The 15,293-nt window shown below is 42.9% G+C and overlaps 1 protein-coding gene across 5 annotated transcripts in view; it reads right to left on the reverse strand.

Moving 5' to 3' along the window:
- Nucleotides 1-15,293, reverse strand: part of nacc2 (NACC family member 2) — a 33,867-nt gene that overhangs the window by 5,430 nt on the left and 13,144 nt on the right. For 2 of the 5 annotated variants that reach the window (XM_026173664.2, XM_026173661.2), the window contains exons 2-6: nucleotides 4,425-4,606; nucleotides 3,547-4,317; nucleotides 1,866-2,042; nucleotides 412-517; nucleotides 86-183 (exon numbers count right to left, since the gene is read on the reverse strand). In XM_026173664.2, the coding sequence (XP_026029449.1) occupies nucleotides 86-183; nucleotides 412-517; nucleotides 1,866-2,042; nucleotides 3,547-4,317; nucleotides 4,425-4,536 (1,264 nt within the window). In that variant the 5' untranslated portion in view covers nucleotides 4,537-4,606. Of the gene's footprint in view, nucleotides 1-85; nucleotides 184-411; nucleotides 518-1,865; nucleotides 2,043-3,546; nucleotides 4,318-4,424; nucleotides 5,578-5,653; nucleotides 6,120-15,293 lie in introns of those variants that run through there. The other 3 variants (XM_026173665.2, XM_080304200.1, XM_026173662.2) reach the window with 3 other exon arrangements.

The raw sequence follows: 15,293 nt of genomic DNA on the forward strand, positions 1-15,293 counted from the left end.
AAGAAAGAAAGAATACAGCAAAAGTCAGCGTGGCACAAACTGCCCCTCTTTGAAACTTCCATTACTTCTATCAAGTATGACCTACGTTTGACAGCGTTGAGGACCCTGCTGTCCAGGGGTTTCCTGCTGGGATCACTAGTAGAAGAGCGAATGCCCGTCCCACAGCTATTGGCTAAAGTGTTTCTGCAGGGATGCAAAGTCAACACCAGGGGGCAGAGTCAGCAACAGGCACATACAGTAGATAAACATGGGAGCACACATAACAAACCGCATTGCACAACATGGCCACAGATGGAGTGTGAAAGTTGGTTTGTGACAACAGCAGTAGTGTTGGAGTCATACACAGAAGTCAAGCCTAAGAGTCGAAATACTTAAACAGTTTGTTCATTATTTGCACATTTCTCTGCTCACCTGTCAAAGAATGTGGCTAAGAGACGGCGGAGCAAGACTTTGTGTTTGATGCCGGCACATAGATGACAATTCATCAGCTGGCCTCGAGTCATGAACACTTGTGTACCTGTGTGGGAAACAAAGAAAAAAAAAATCTTGTGTGAAACACGCTGACATTACAGCATTTTCCTTTATCTTTGAAGGCCCTCCTCTCTGCTTCTTTTACCTTTTACTCCACTTTGAGGCCTTTTTCTACATTTGAAGTCAAAGTTTAAGGAGATCTTTAATGGACTTAAACAAAATGGAGTCAGAAATTAGAGAAGAGGAACAGACGGTGACAAAAGCAGCACACTATTAAATGACTCCGTTTTGCTTTCTTTCCAGCGTCATCCCTTCCTCAGCAGTGCATGAGCCCTTACACCAATCGAGTTTTGGATTATTCACCACGACTTGCGCATTATTGTGCTCAGCTCTCTGTGAATTACGCTGGGAAGTACTCAGATGTCGTTCTTTTGTCTGGAGAGATTCGGCACCAAATCGATTTAAGGTTTTCTGTCACGTTCCTTTGTGGAAGCTGTATTGCCTACACGGTGAGTTGTACCTGTTCTCTTTGAAGTGCCAAGAGCGTGATGTGGGAGCCAGACCAAAGAGTTCAATTTTTGTCTCATTGTACCAAAAAATAAAAAATAAATAAAAGAACTTTTCCCTCATACTCTCAGAGCTCTGTAAGGACCATTTGGCAAACTCCCGGCAGGCAGTCATATGCTTTTTACTCCAGAGTGACTTCTGTCTAGCTACTCTTCCATAAAGACTGATGATATCTGCAGAGATGGTTGGATGGGTGCAGAGATGGTCCTTCTGTCTCAGCCTTAAATCTCTGCAAAGAAACTTGCAGCTTTATTTTAGCACTTTCAGTCTGACAGACAGAGACGTGGCGCCGGCTTCCTGACCCTTGCCTGATCCGTGGATTAACATGGGTCAGACTATGTTTTCCCAAACAGCCTTTTAATTAGGAATATGAATTCAATTAAACGGCACTGAGTTGTAAACATAATTTAACTAAACAGTCTTAATCAAATTTTTTTAGCACTTATGCATAGTCAAGTTGCTGTGAATGAGCAGTAATTCTCTGGTAGGAGTCTCATATCGGACAAAGAGGGCTGATTACATGCAGTTGACCCTTACATTCACTATGAATGAAGGTCACAGGGCTGTGGGTAAATTCTCTAATAGATGGTGCTCTTTGCCCAAGTCTCATTAAAAAGATTTCGGTAACTTTAAACTTTGACAATGAGCTCTCCATCCTTCTGAATTTATGACTTTCAATTCATTTAGTTAAATTCATTTTTAAATCCAATTTCGATATCTTCCAAACTCACTTGGTGTGTAAGCGAATCCTTGGAAATTCTGCAGGGGTAAGATGTTAGCATCTAAATGTGCTGTGAGTGACTTGTGATTGCTTTGTGCGTGCCTACCCGCCACCAGCTCCAGCTTCTCTCCAGGGTCCCCCTCAGTATAGAGCTTAGGATGGCAGCGGTAGCCTATCTGGCTTATGAGGCTTGCAGGCAGCGCCACAAGGTCCCTGCGGATCAGCACGCAGTTGCGGTTCTCCAAGGACAAGGGCATCGACGCCATCTCCGGCTTGTCTTGGACTAAAAAAAAAAGAGATAAAGAACCGAAATGCAAACTTTATTTAAAATCTCACATCACAAAAACACATTGGTATCCGTCACTTTACTGGAATAAAAACACCCTAAACAAAGTTGTTTTCCACGCCTACCCCTGTGTATCCACACCAAAATAGAAGCTATGAAATTTAATTAGTAAAGCAGGTTGGAGTAATCTCATACAAGTTTGTTGTGTTTCATGAATGTTTTAGAGCATTGCAGATGCATCCTAGACAAGTCACTGTGCAGCATCAGCATCTTTAGTTTTGGAGGGGGGGGGGGACATATCCAGAGCTGAGTGTTGGGTTCTTATTCAAAAACTCTTTTTTTCACCCCAAAACCTCTAAGACAGCTTGTGAGTGTATACACATGCATACTCGTCCTGCACGCACACACACATGAAACAAAAAGAAATTAATCCAATAACTGCCACACGCATGCACATAGCGAAAGGTGTAGATTAATCAATTTGTATGTGCAGACACATCTGCGCGCGTGCACACACACACACACACACACACACACACACACACACACACACACACACACACACACACACACACACACACACAGGAAAGATGTGCATGGTTCTCAAATATCCTACAATGTCACCCTGGGGTGCTCTGACTGATTGCAGATAGAATGGATTTCATAAATATGTGAAACCCTAGAATTTGACAAACCTCCCTTTGAGCTGCAGGATGTGAAGAATGAAGGAGAGCGAAATCTGTGTGTATGTGTACTCATGTGTGAGTTTATCACTATCCATAGGTACCCCGTCGGTGTGTTTATGTGAATGCAAACCATTTACACCTGCATGTATTGAAAAAATCTACACCAGTGTAAAAAATGTGGCAGAAAGCCATAATGAAAAGCGGTACGGTCCGGCTGCTGTAGCTGCGATAAGGAAGATGTTGTTGGTCACGAAGCACTTCAATCATAACTCCATAAAGCTATCTTTAAGCTGAAAGAACCCCCCCACACACACATGCACACACACAAACACACACACTGGAAGTACAACAACCTGCTTTTCAAAGATGCACAGGACACACGATGCATAAAAGATTAAATAAGGTAATTGGGATGAAATGAATGTGCATCAGGTTCTAGTTTTTTTGTTTTGTTTTTTTAATTTTTTGCACAACCTGTAACAGATAAGAGGTCTGGATAAACCCCACATTTAGTTTCTCCAATTCCTCTCAAGTTTTACTTTGAGATCGCTCTGTTATCAAATTAATTTCCTCCATATGAGCCGAGGGCAGCTGAGAAAGTAATGCACCAAATCAGACTTGACATGACTACAAATTTAAAGTTGCCATTGAGACTTTATCAGAGTCCTGGACTTTGATAGTATGTGCTTTAAGGATCGAAGTGCTGTAAAATCAGGGGGTGTGTTGTAAGCACAGCTCCTTATGGCATGCCACTGTTGTTTCATATACTAATAAGCATTGTTAAGGACTTTAGAAACATCTAACACAATACTCACTCCCGTAGGGATTGGCTGAACGTCCATAAAGATGACTGTAGGTCTCCTCTGTGATCCCATCGTAGGGCTCCTCCTCAAACTCCTCATCCTCGTTCTGGTAGGACGTGGGACTGTCGGTTGTGGGCAGACTGGAAGCTCCGGGGCTGGACCTGTCACCGCCGGCTGCTCCTCCTCCTCCAGCTCCACTGCCACTAGTCCCCTGGAGGCTGAAAGCAGGCATACCAGGGATAGGGGTCCCTCCAGCTGTTGTGTAGAACAGCGGCCCGGCCCTCCCCAGTCTACTTCCAAGCTCTGAAGGCGAAGTCTTACTTGGCGTTGAAGGTACAGTCAGGGGCAAGGGCTCACCTCCTTCAATTTTAATCTTACGCTGCGGTATGAGCAGAGTCGAAGACCATCCCGGGGTCCCTAGAAGGGCAGCCACTGCCAGGCCGTTGCCATTATTACAAGGACTCTGTGGCTCAGATACCGTTTCTTCTAAGGACCCCATTGTCTGCGAGTCACAGTGAGGTGAGTTTGCCTTAAACATTAGGTCCATGCCTTTTTCAACTATATGCTGAATTTGGAGGTAGCCAGCTGTGTACATGACCACCAGCTGTTCACTAGCTGCCATTGTTAGCTTCCCTGTGTAGCAGAAAGTGAGGATCTGCTCAAAGCAAGCAGGTGTGACTGAGGAAGGCAACTCAAACTGGGTCTTGGTGGAGCTGCTGAAGAGGTCACGAAAGTAGAGGCTGCTGGCGGCCAAAACAGCCCGGTGGGCTTTGAAAGCCTGGCCTGGTTGAGGGAAAAAGAAGTTGAGAACATTGACGAAGACAGTTAGCACTTTGTACAAGTTAATCTGTGATTAACAGAGCAACATTAACATTTTTCTGCCAACTGACCTTTAACCAGTATGGATACATCACAGTAGTGTCCCAGCAAGCGCTGCTCATTAAGGGAACCCAGAACCGTAGCTCCAAAGTTTGGGATCTCCACATGGAGCAGCTGGGACATGATGGCCACAGAGTGGAAGGAAGATGGGGCTTCAGATATTCACTGCAGACTCTGCCGCCGAGAGAGGCATCTGTAATAACAAAGCGGAAGGAATCCAAAAAAAAAGGTATGGTAAATGCGTTGGAGAGGAGAAAGGCACTGACAAATGAAGGAGCAAAAAGCAAACGCGTGAAAGATGAAAAGACATGCCAGAGGGAGGCAGAGGGGCGAGAAGAGAGAGATAGATCCTCTCAGGTTGTTTCTCTCTCTTAGAAAAAGCAAAGAGTAAGAATGAAAATAGAGTTGCGATGAAGTGAGAACACGCATACAGTTGAGGGAGAAGTGAGAGGTGTGCGAAAGAAAGATGGATATGCAGAGATAGTGGGTGAGAGAGTCGAGGCAGGAGAGAGAAAGGAGGAGTCACTCCACAGAAAAAAAAAAAAAAAAACACGAACACAATGCTGCGCCTACTGTGCATAGAAGGTTGTGAAATACCTTTAGGCTATGTTGTTTTACATTACTTAAATTCCAAGAACCTTGCACTCCTTCCATGTATTGCTCTTAATGCATCCAGAACAATTTACCCACAGCATGGACTTTGACAGCCTGTACGCCTTAACTTTTCTCAGAAATAAACCCCACACTGAATGCAACCTGTTTTTCATGTCATAGATTTTCCTGGATTTCGCTGACACCGTGGCAGTTGTTCTCTTTCTCAGATCTAGCTAGACAACAATCCAAAGAAAGACAACTTTAAAAAACAAAACAAATAAAAAGTCCTTTTCAGTAACACTCTCCAGATATATTTGCACCTTCATTCCAGCCCTGAACCTTTTAGAATTGCCTTTGTCTTCCCACCAACCCACACATACATACATATACGCACTAGTTTCATTATTGAGCAATGCTGCAGAACAGTTTCCAGGAATACAAACTGAAAAAGATGTCACCGCCTCTCTCTCTCTCTCTCTCTCTCTCTCACACACACACACACACTCTCCCACTTCATGCACTCCATACAGAAAGGCATGCACTGTGGCTTACTTACATAAAAGCCTGCATGCATGAAGACACACACGCACATGCAGTAAAAGCTGCACAGGGAAATTACTGTGTACTCTGGCACGCAAGCACTCACCTGGAGAAACAAGAACATGCCTTTTCCTCTGCTAACAGTCTCTCACACATGCACAAATGCACAAAAAGAGTGCTCACTCTGTTATCCCAGACAGTTCTGACCTGAGTAAGCCAGTCTTCTGGTTAAAGCACACCATGGAGCCTTGACACACACACACACACACACACACACACACACACAAAACACGCCAGCAGCAGTCAGGACCAGGACAGAAGAGGAGCAGTTAAGAGACGGAGGGAGAGCACTCAGATGTACTCCGTCTGGTCGACTCTTTCTCTCACTTAAAGTGTCATTCCTAGTGACTCAAAGATGATTCTCTCTGCTGACTGACTTTTCTCTGTCTGTTTTCTCTCGGCCTATCTACAATCTCTATACCCTCCAAAGCCCTATTCTCCCTGCTAACTGTCTGCTCTAGCACTGTCTCAAAGCCTCCCTCTGCCTCGTCATTATCTCGCTCTCTCTCTGTGTTTCTCTCCCCCTCTCCCTGTTCTCCAAGGGTTGAATTCAACAAGTGCCGCTGTAGATAGGGGGAGTGTGTGAGTGAGAGAGAGAGAGAGGGGGGGAGTGAGAAAGACAATGGGGGGGGAGAGAAAGAGAGGCCAGAGCAGAGCAGAACCGAGCAGAGCAGAGCGAATCAATGATGAAAGGAGTGGGAGGCTCAGTGTGTGCGCAAGCGCACGCCCGTGCATGTGTCTGCGCGCGTGTGTCTGATCAATGCAGTATCTATACGTCGCAGGGAGTGGGAGGGAGAGAAAAACACAGGCTACAGTTACAGACGGAGACAGAGACTGGGCAGAGCTAAAGAGAATCAAGGGAGGGAGGGCGGGAAGGGAGAGTTGAGACAGAGAGAAAGTCATTTGAGGACAGTACGAGTAGAGAAAGACAATTAGGTTGAAGCAACTTCTGCTACTTGGACACAGACATGTATATACAGTCTAACAGAATGAGGGGGAGAATGACTAAGACGAAAAAAAAAGAGAAATGAGAAGCACATACAGGGGTCACATCCACCATTAATTAAGGAGACATCGAATAGCGAAACTTGTGAGCGCCCAGTTTGACGCAAGTCTGGAAAGAATGCGTCACATCTCAGTAAAGCAGAGCTTTATTAAACTCGAACTATAGCGTGCACAATGCAGTGAACCTTAAATCCTTCTAAATGTAGAACTGAAAAGATTGATCGAAAAACAATCACCAGTGTCAGGGTATTTCCCATTATTCGTACCATCTTTGTAAGACAATAGTTTAAAAAAAAAAGGAAAAGAAAAGAGAGGCTTTACTTTTGAGCAAGTGTTGTGTATTTTCTCTGAATCATGCAAGGACATCTCTGCCAAACACCTACACATAAACAGAGAGAAGTGCTGTCTTCACGCAAGACTATTTTGTATTTCTACATGAATTGATGAATTAAATGATTAATTTACGCCTCCGCTTCGGTGGCTCGGCTTGTTCAGGTGACATTTCTCTGCTTTCTCTTGGGTACTTTTTTTGGCCAGCCCATAGAACGCTTCCCTAAATGTTACTTGATCTGTATGAAGGAGGACAGGAGCCAGATGTCACTGCCTGCGACAGGACAACCGCTAAAAGAAGGACAACAGCTACCAGAGAGGATAAGTTCCAGAAAGATGTGTGTGGGAGGGTATAAATGCATAACGGATGAGTAGGAAAATGGGTTGTTTTTTTTTACAGTATGTGTGTGCATATAAACACACGCACACGAACGAATGCTGTGTAATTTTTACATGTCAGAGTAAAAAATTATAAAAACAACAAATAACACTAAGGAGACAGCTTTCTCGGAGTGCCGTGCTGTGTTATAGGTGACGAGACATGAAGACATCCTTTCAGCGCATGTCGCTTATCTTAAAGAAAAAAACAAAACAAAAAAACATCAAGCTGATGCTGAGGTTTTCTGAAAGTGAGCACGTCTCTCTCCCCCCCTACAAAAACTATCAAGGCACATTGTGCTCAATTCTTTGCCAAAGAAACCTCAAGTGGAGAAAGTTGCGCTAAACTGAGCAAACTTTTACTCTTCAGTTGCAGCGGAAATATGAAAGGGAGGATATCACAAAGCGTTGAATGCAGTGAGTCAGACTTTGGTTTACAGAGCTTTGGCCCAGCAGTGCGATATCTGCACGGCACATATAGGCACACATGAGTGAGCACACACACAAAAAAGCACAGTGAAACGCAGGAGAAACAAATCTGCAAACACTCTCCTGCTTTCTTACACACACACACACACACACACACACACACACACACACACACACACACACACACACACACACAGGTAATCTCCCTGTGCACACTCAGCAATACACATTCTGTTTGTTTGTCTGTCTGTCCCTCTGTGAACCTGCCAGACTGCTTGTCCACCGGCCCATCCATCCACCGGTTATTGTAACTACTGTGTCCTTACATCGCCTCTTGCGTCCCCCCCGCATCCCCACCGCCCTTCTTTCTCTTCTCTATCCTTCCCGCCCTGCATACCACGTACCCACTGTCTCTCTGCCAATTAATGCACACAGGGCTGCATTGCAGTGAGGTTGGCGCGTGCCACGGCAGCAAGCACAGTACAGAGTCTACAGACATGCATGTACGTGCCAGCCAGGCAGAGCGGGATGGAGAGGAGGGGGTGAGAGTGAGGGAAAAGAGGAAGAGGGAGGGCGGGTAAGTGGGTGGGTGAGTATGGGGAGGGGGGCGAGAGAGTGAGCGGAGAATATGTTGAGTCAGGCAGACAGGACGGTGGAGTGCCACACTGCACATATACACAGCCGCATGTCTGTGAAAATGTATGCACGAATGAATATGAAACAAAAGGCACGGCACACATACATGTGCATCATGACAGCCCAAAAGTATGCAGAAATGCAAATGCGCACACGCACACACACGCACTCGCACACAAACATGCATGCAAATTCCAACCTCCTTATGGCTGCTTTATATATAGACTTTGCACATCACTGATGAAAAAAATATAAGGCACCGACTCCCTCAACTTGTTTGCCAAACGAGTCACTATGTGTGTGTGTGTGTTTCTCCGTACATTGTGTCCTCATTTGCTACCGTATGTTTGCATTTCCATGTCAAAGTTTCCTGCATACCAAGGCGTGTTTTTATAGTCATCATAATATATCCGACTGTGACTTTTGGCACTTCATATCAGGCGCATGTGTGTGTCTGTGTGTGTGCGTGTGAGGCACAGTTTGTGAGTTTAGATATAAGATTCGAATGCTGTTCTGATGGCGCTTGTCTGTTTTTTGTTGGAATGTGTTACATCCATTTTAATCAAGAATTCATACCTACGCACAGTGTTATTAACTGTAGCAGCAGGTCCAGGCATATTTGAATAATATGAAGAAATGAGACGATTCGCCAGATGGCAAACAAACACACACACACGCCGATTTTAACTACTACTTATACTAGAGCTCTCTACCAAATGACAATGCTGTAAGATTCAAACCTTAAACCATCAAAGTCACAAACAACCCTGAATGCACTAACCCTTTATTACTTTGTGGAACAGTTTAAGCTTAAAGTGAAGTTGGTTCACATGATGCAAGTCACAAAAATCCTCACTTAAATACGTTAGCCGGCATCATCGTCAAGGCACAGAGAAGTAATACCATTGCTAAACATGTTTTTGGAAGTAAAGAAATTCATTAAAAAAAAAAAAAAAAAAAGGAAACTCAAATCAAAAATTTGAAACGAGCCGAGGAGGAGCACATCCGTCCTCCATTGCTTATGTTGCCACTATACAATCTCAATATGAACAGTCCCCTCGTTATAAATATTCAGATCCTGCAGTTGTTCTCATGTTTAAAGTGTACCAGACAACAGATTCTATCCACGTTGAGACAGCAACGCTCCCTGGCAACAGTTCTACCAATCGGGAATGAGCGGGTGTCTGCCTGAGTCTGTCTGAGTATCATTATGGGATGTCGAGAGAAATAGAGAGAGGAAGAGAGAGGCTGCTTATCACTGCTTATAATGCAACATCATTCTCTGTGTACAGACCCCGCTGGGTGAAGTTGTCTGCACATAGTCAGGATCAAAATCATCTTTTCTTAAAAAGAAGAAGAAAAGAAAATCTCCCCATGATTCATGTAGTTACGTAACAAAGAGACAAATATGAAATGATTTGTTGTGGGCTGAATATTGTCTGGTATCTTTCCACTTGTACTCACTCAATATGCACTAATAACGTAACTTGTGGTCTGACGAAGGAGAAAATAGCAGTGAATTCCAGTTTTTAACTGCAATGTTGTCTGCACAGAAATGATAGTGTGAAGCAAAAAGTCCCACAGAACAAGCCATATGAGGGTGGGATGATGTAACCAAATATAACATATCACAATTGTTTGGTCAAATTAAATATTAAAAAGTACTTTTTCGCACTTTGCTTTTTAATAATCATTGTTTTGTTTTTTGGTTGGATGATTTTGTATTCAAAGTAAAGTCCCTTTTACACTGGATTTGCTGAACACTACCATGACGGGAAGAATTTGAAGTATACACACATTTTGTCACTTACAGTAAAGATGCACTAATGTGTCTAAAAAGAGAAAAATTAAATCTAATAACTGTTATCATTACTAGATTTAGTGACAGACAGACTATTCATTTGGTCCCCTATCCCTACTCACAGCATTGCTTTGACAAAAGCAGTCATTTATTTTGGTCTGCTAAAGGCCTAGAGACCAGTTGGCAACCATCTGCCAACTGGTCATGAGGGAGATATGTGTACTCTCCAACCAGTTGGTGGGTGGTTGCTGGAATTTGATGGTAGTTGCTCTGAAACTTATTGCTAAAGCCCCAGTGATGCCAAGAGATATGTCACTGGGAACAATGTGTATTTCTTGACCAGTTGCTGGTTGTTGTGGTACATGGTGCTGCTTATAATTATTTTATTTGCTAGCACACTGCTGCGGTTGCCAGTGAAAGATGCCGACATGTCAGTAAACACTCTGCAACTACTCTCCAAGTGGCAAAGAAACATTTTCCTTCAAATTAAAAGTTGTGCCTTTCGAAAATCCACATCGCACTTTAAAGTTGCACTGCTGCTCATCTAGTAGTTAGCAAGTGTCTGCAGACAAATCGATGTCTTCCATGCAAACGGCAATCTGCTAATGATCTTAGCAGTCAAAACCAGGTCTTTGGTCCAGCACCCAGTTTTCGATTTCATCTAGCAACAGCCAGCAACTTTCAGCAACTGGTTGGTACATTTTACACATTTTTCCCCAGCACCTGGAGGTTGCCAGAGAGTTGCCAACCAGTTTCTAAGCCTGTGTAAGTGAGGCCTTAATTAGCTAAAATCTTTCCGCCATCTTTCCACCACAATGCAGACATTTAATGGGATGGTAGAGACCAAATTCAAAGCAAAAAGGTGAGACTATTCTGAATCTTCTGGGGTTTTGGAAACACAAATATATGCTGACAACTGCTGTCAAAAAGATCAGAGCCAATGCAAAGCAGCTGGAGCTGGACTGAACAACAGGAGTTCTAGGTAATGAGGTGTGTTCAAAAATTTTCACATATGGCTCTAACTGTCAGTTGTTTAGACTAGAGGTTTTAGAATAAACATACTGCCCAAAGGGTTGTTGTGGCTAGCATTTGTTGAAAAATTAAGTACGGGTAAAATCGGTAAGAGAGACAAAATGAAAGCATCTACGGATCAAGCCTGCCAACTGCATTCCCGGCTGCTACTGTATTTAGTAGATACTGTTTACTCTCTTCCAGAGTCTAACAGCTAAAGGGTCAATTATGATAAGTACAACTCCATCCATTATAATCGACTCTCATCAAGGGAGGTAAACACGAACACGGACACACCTTCGCAGAAATGTACATATCTTAATCATGTGCACCGCTTCAGGGGAAGATGCCAGCGATGAATGAAGTTAATGCTTACATTTCCCAGTGGTTGAGCACAGTATTAAGGAAAAAGCTTTGACAAATAACTCCTGTAACAGGGGGGGGATACCTGTAAGTTTAGCCTGTAGTCGCTGTGATAACCAGACAGACTGAGGGAAAGAAAGACAGAGAGAGAATATACAGTATCTGTGTGTGTGTGTGTGTGTAATCCTCCTGAGGCAAAGGCATTGCTAATGGACTCCAAGTGGCTGTGGGAGGTAAACAAACAAACAGTAGCAGTGGCTACTACATCACACCAAACTCTGGTGACTAGCACACTAGACCGGCTGTGTATACCAAACATCAACCCACATACCCTTGAATATACATGACTGCATGGACTGCTTATAGATATATAAAGGAGTGCTTGAAAGATAAATATGGCAGACTGACGGGTACATAACGGCGTTTTAGGTTAAGAGATGATAAAAGGCCGGGGGGTGAGGGGATAAATGAATAAAAGGGGAGAGGAAAGAGAGAGAGAGGGAGAGATAGAGCGAGTGTGTGAAAGATGCAAATAGAAAAGAACAAGAGAGAAGTTGACAAAGCACAGTCACAGGGAAAGAGAGGAATAGGGAAATGAGCTAAACTGACAGAAATGTAAAGCTTCAAAAGAGAATGTGTTCGAGTTGACAAGAAAACTGCAGAATACTTGAAAAGGCATACGAAAAGTTAAAAGTTGGAAAAAAAGCAGCAGACTTGATCATCTGTAATATTAATATTCCCATTTAAACTGTGACAGCCATAAAGCAGACTTAGCATATTGTGTAATCTCATTTCATGCGCTTTGGTCCCCGATTTTTCCAAGCAGGGCAACAGACAAAGCCAGGCCATATGGATAAACTGTCACTTTGTTCCAATCCAAAGAGATCCGACCTTCGCTCAACATTACTCACTCTAAAATGTCAGCTTCACGGTATAAGCTTCCCAGACTGTCATTTTCTAGCAAGGTAAATCCTTAAATGACAAAGAAAGGGAAGAAAAAGAGGCAGGTTGGATTTTTTTCCAGTTAGAATAAACTCATATTAGACAACCACAGGAGCCCGCGGGCCGTTCCAGTTTAGAGCAACATATAAGTGTGACGTTAGTGTGCTAAGGAAACTATATTCACGCAAGATGGAGATATTTTGACCAAATACTGACACAAGACCAAAAATTCCCCCAATTTCCAACTTAAAAGGAAGCTACGTAAGCAGCACAGGAAGAAAGTAGGGAAGAGAGAGAGACAGTGAGGGCGCGACAAAGCAAGAAATGATTCAGTGTGAGATTGTTAAGTCACAACACTTGAATGTGTAAACGCTAGGATAGAGTATACTGCGCTTATGACTATCATGTGATATCTCTGTCTTTGGGATAGAAACCCTTTACATTGGGAGTGGTTTGCAGCTGCAGTGTGTGACTGTTGGGACTGTTTTCTATGAGCCCGAGGGACGTCATGTCACACTGGCACAGACTGATCTCCTGCCAACAAAGTGTCTGTTTTGATGGGCTCAGGCAGATTTTTTTTTTCCTTCTCCTGTCTTGTTTGGTGATTTCATCGATTGCCAAGACGTTGCAGGAAAAATGTCAATGGACAGAGAACAAAGTGACTTTGGTGTCAACCGTGGAATGCAAATCATCTCCAATTACAGCTTAAAAACGCCATTAGAGACAATCGGACAATTACTGCTCAGAAAAACAGTTTTTTTTCTTTGATTGAAGGAAGGGTAATCTGACTTTTTGGGGAAGCAATAAGTCTAAGTTTATAAAGTTATAACTCTAAAGTTAGTTTTCACATGAAGGGAGGACCTGTTGCTGGGCAGCTACCACACCGAGGTCCACAAAGGTCTACGAGTGAGTAAAAACACAATTACTTTTAGCTAAGTATTCCTAAAACTTGCAATATCTGTGGATGGCTTAGTCTGGCTTTATCAGTGAAGCAGCAGATTGAAAAATACATGTTTTTTTCAGCGTATCAAGGTAGATGCGTGTGTTGCTGCTCAAGCTCACAGAAGTGAATACCAAATAAAAGAAACACAATTTGTCCTTGGCCTCGCAATAGGGATGTTGTAGCCCTGCCATGTGACTCTGCTTTGACAAGGACATCAGTTCACTCTCGGGACAAGCGTTTGTGGCATCTCTAATGTGCTCATTTACAAACTATAACTGTGCCATGGCAGGGAGTGTACTGGCTGAAGGAGCTAATTGGTTTTATAGCTGATCCCTGCATCGAGAGCGCTTTGATACCGTAATTTATTCTTACAAGTGCAATTACAAATCAGGTTTGCCACCGTTGCTGTGCTAGCACTTCTGGCTACAAGGCACCAGATAATTGAGTACACTGGATTTATGCAATTGCCCTTAAGTTAGTTAAAAACGGCAGCACCATCCCCCTCTGGAGCATGTGAGGTTATTGAGTTTTTTCTTTTGTTGTCAAGCTGACCAAAAGACTTGTGGTTATTGACATACTGCCTGAGGATAGCTTCGGTATTTCCTCATATATCCCGAAATTCCGAAAGTTCTACTTTAGAGGTGGCATGGGAACAATTTTTATAGGCCAATACACATTTAGTATTCAATCATCAATATCAAACATATCTCATTTCAAAATCAAATGTTAACATATTTGTTTTCTCCTGTCAGTTCTTAATATTAAGGACATTTTCAGGACCTTTTAGAGGGAATCTATTATGCCAGCTTGTATATAAGAAGCAGCATAATTCACTTTTGCCCACCTGGCCAGCTGTCTTGCCTTAGATACTCTTTGGATATTCTCTTTAGCTTGACCATTGTCTGGGGATACACTGGCCATAAGATGTCCTGCTGAGTGTCACCATCTGTCACACAAGCTCTATTATTAGGTTAGATTTCACAGGAAGTCTGTATGGTTGTGAGTCTATGCGTATCTTGCCTATGCATTTGTTCCAGGGCATGATTTGATTTCCATACTGAAATGAAAACAGCAGGACATGAAAGATCATGACTGGCGATCCTGAACATTTTGAAAAAGATCCTGAATGAAGGGATGAGAGATATTATTTTTATTTCCGGTTTGTTTCCACATTTTGTAATAAAGGTAATGATGCTAATTTTTTTTTCTTTTTTCTTTGCTCAATAATGCTTTAAAAAAAAAAAGTATCTGTAGCTAAAAAAGTATCTCTTAGATGACTGATTGGTACTCCTTTACTCACTGCATATACTGCAAACAAAATTAGCATACATGTGCAACTCTGATGTACACACACTGGCCACTTTATTAGGTACGCTTTTTTAACTGCTCATTAACACAAATATTTATTCGGCTAGTCACGTGGCAGCAACTCAGTGCATTAGACATGGTTAAGACAACCTGCTGAAGATCAGACTGAGCATCAGAGTGGGAAAGAAAATGTCATTTATGTGACACGGTTGTTCTTACAATTCATTTCAGAGAGAAATTTTGACAAAAAAGTCACAACAAAAGTCACCTCAGAAATTTCCAGCGGAACAAGGCTGAGGGAGCGGCAGCTATCTGCCGCAACCGGTTGCAGGTGAGGGTAAACAAGAAACAAAAAGCAAAACAATAGGGAGACGGGACAGAAGACACAACAGTTTATAAGGTTTAAATAGAATTACCCCAAAAAGAGAAAATATCCCGTGAATATCTTTTAGTGAAAAGGCCTTGTTGGGGCCACAGGTCAGAGGAGAATGTTCAGACTGCTTTGATCAGATACGAAAGCAACAATAACTAAAATAACTA

This window comes from Astatotilapia calliptera, chromosome 7, assembly GCF_964374335.1.
Source record: "Astatotilapia calliptera chromosome 7, fAstCal68.1, whole genome shotgun sequence".
In the NCBI taxonomy this organism is placed as follows: domain Eukaryota; kingdom Metazoa; phylum Chordata; class Actinopteri; order Cichliformes; family Cichlidae; genus Astatotilapia; species Astatotilapia calliptera.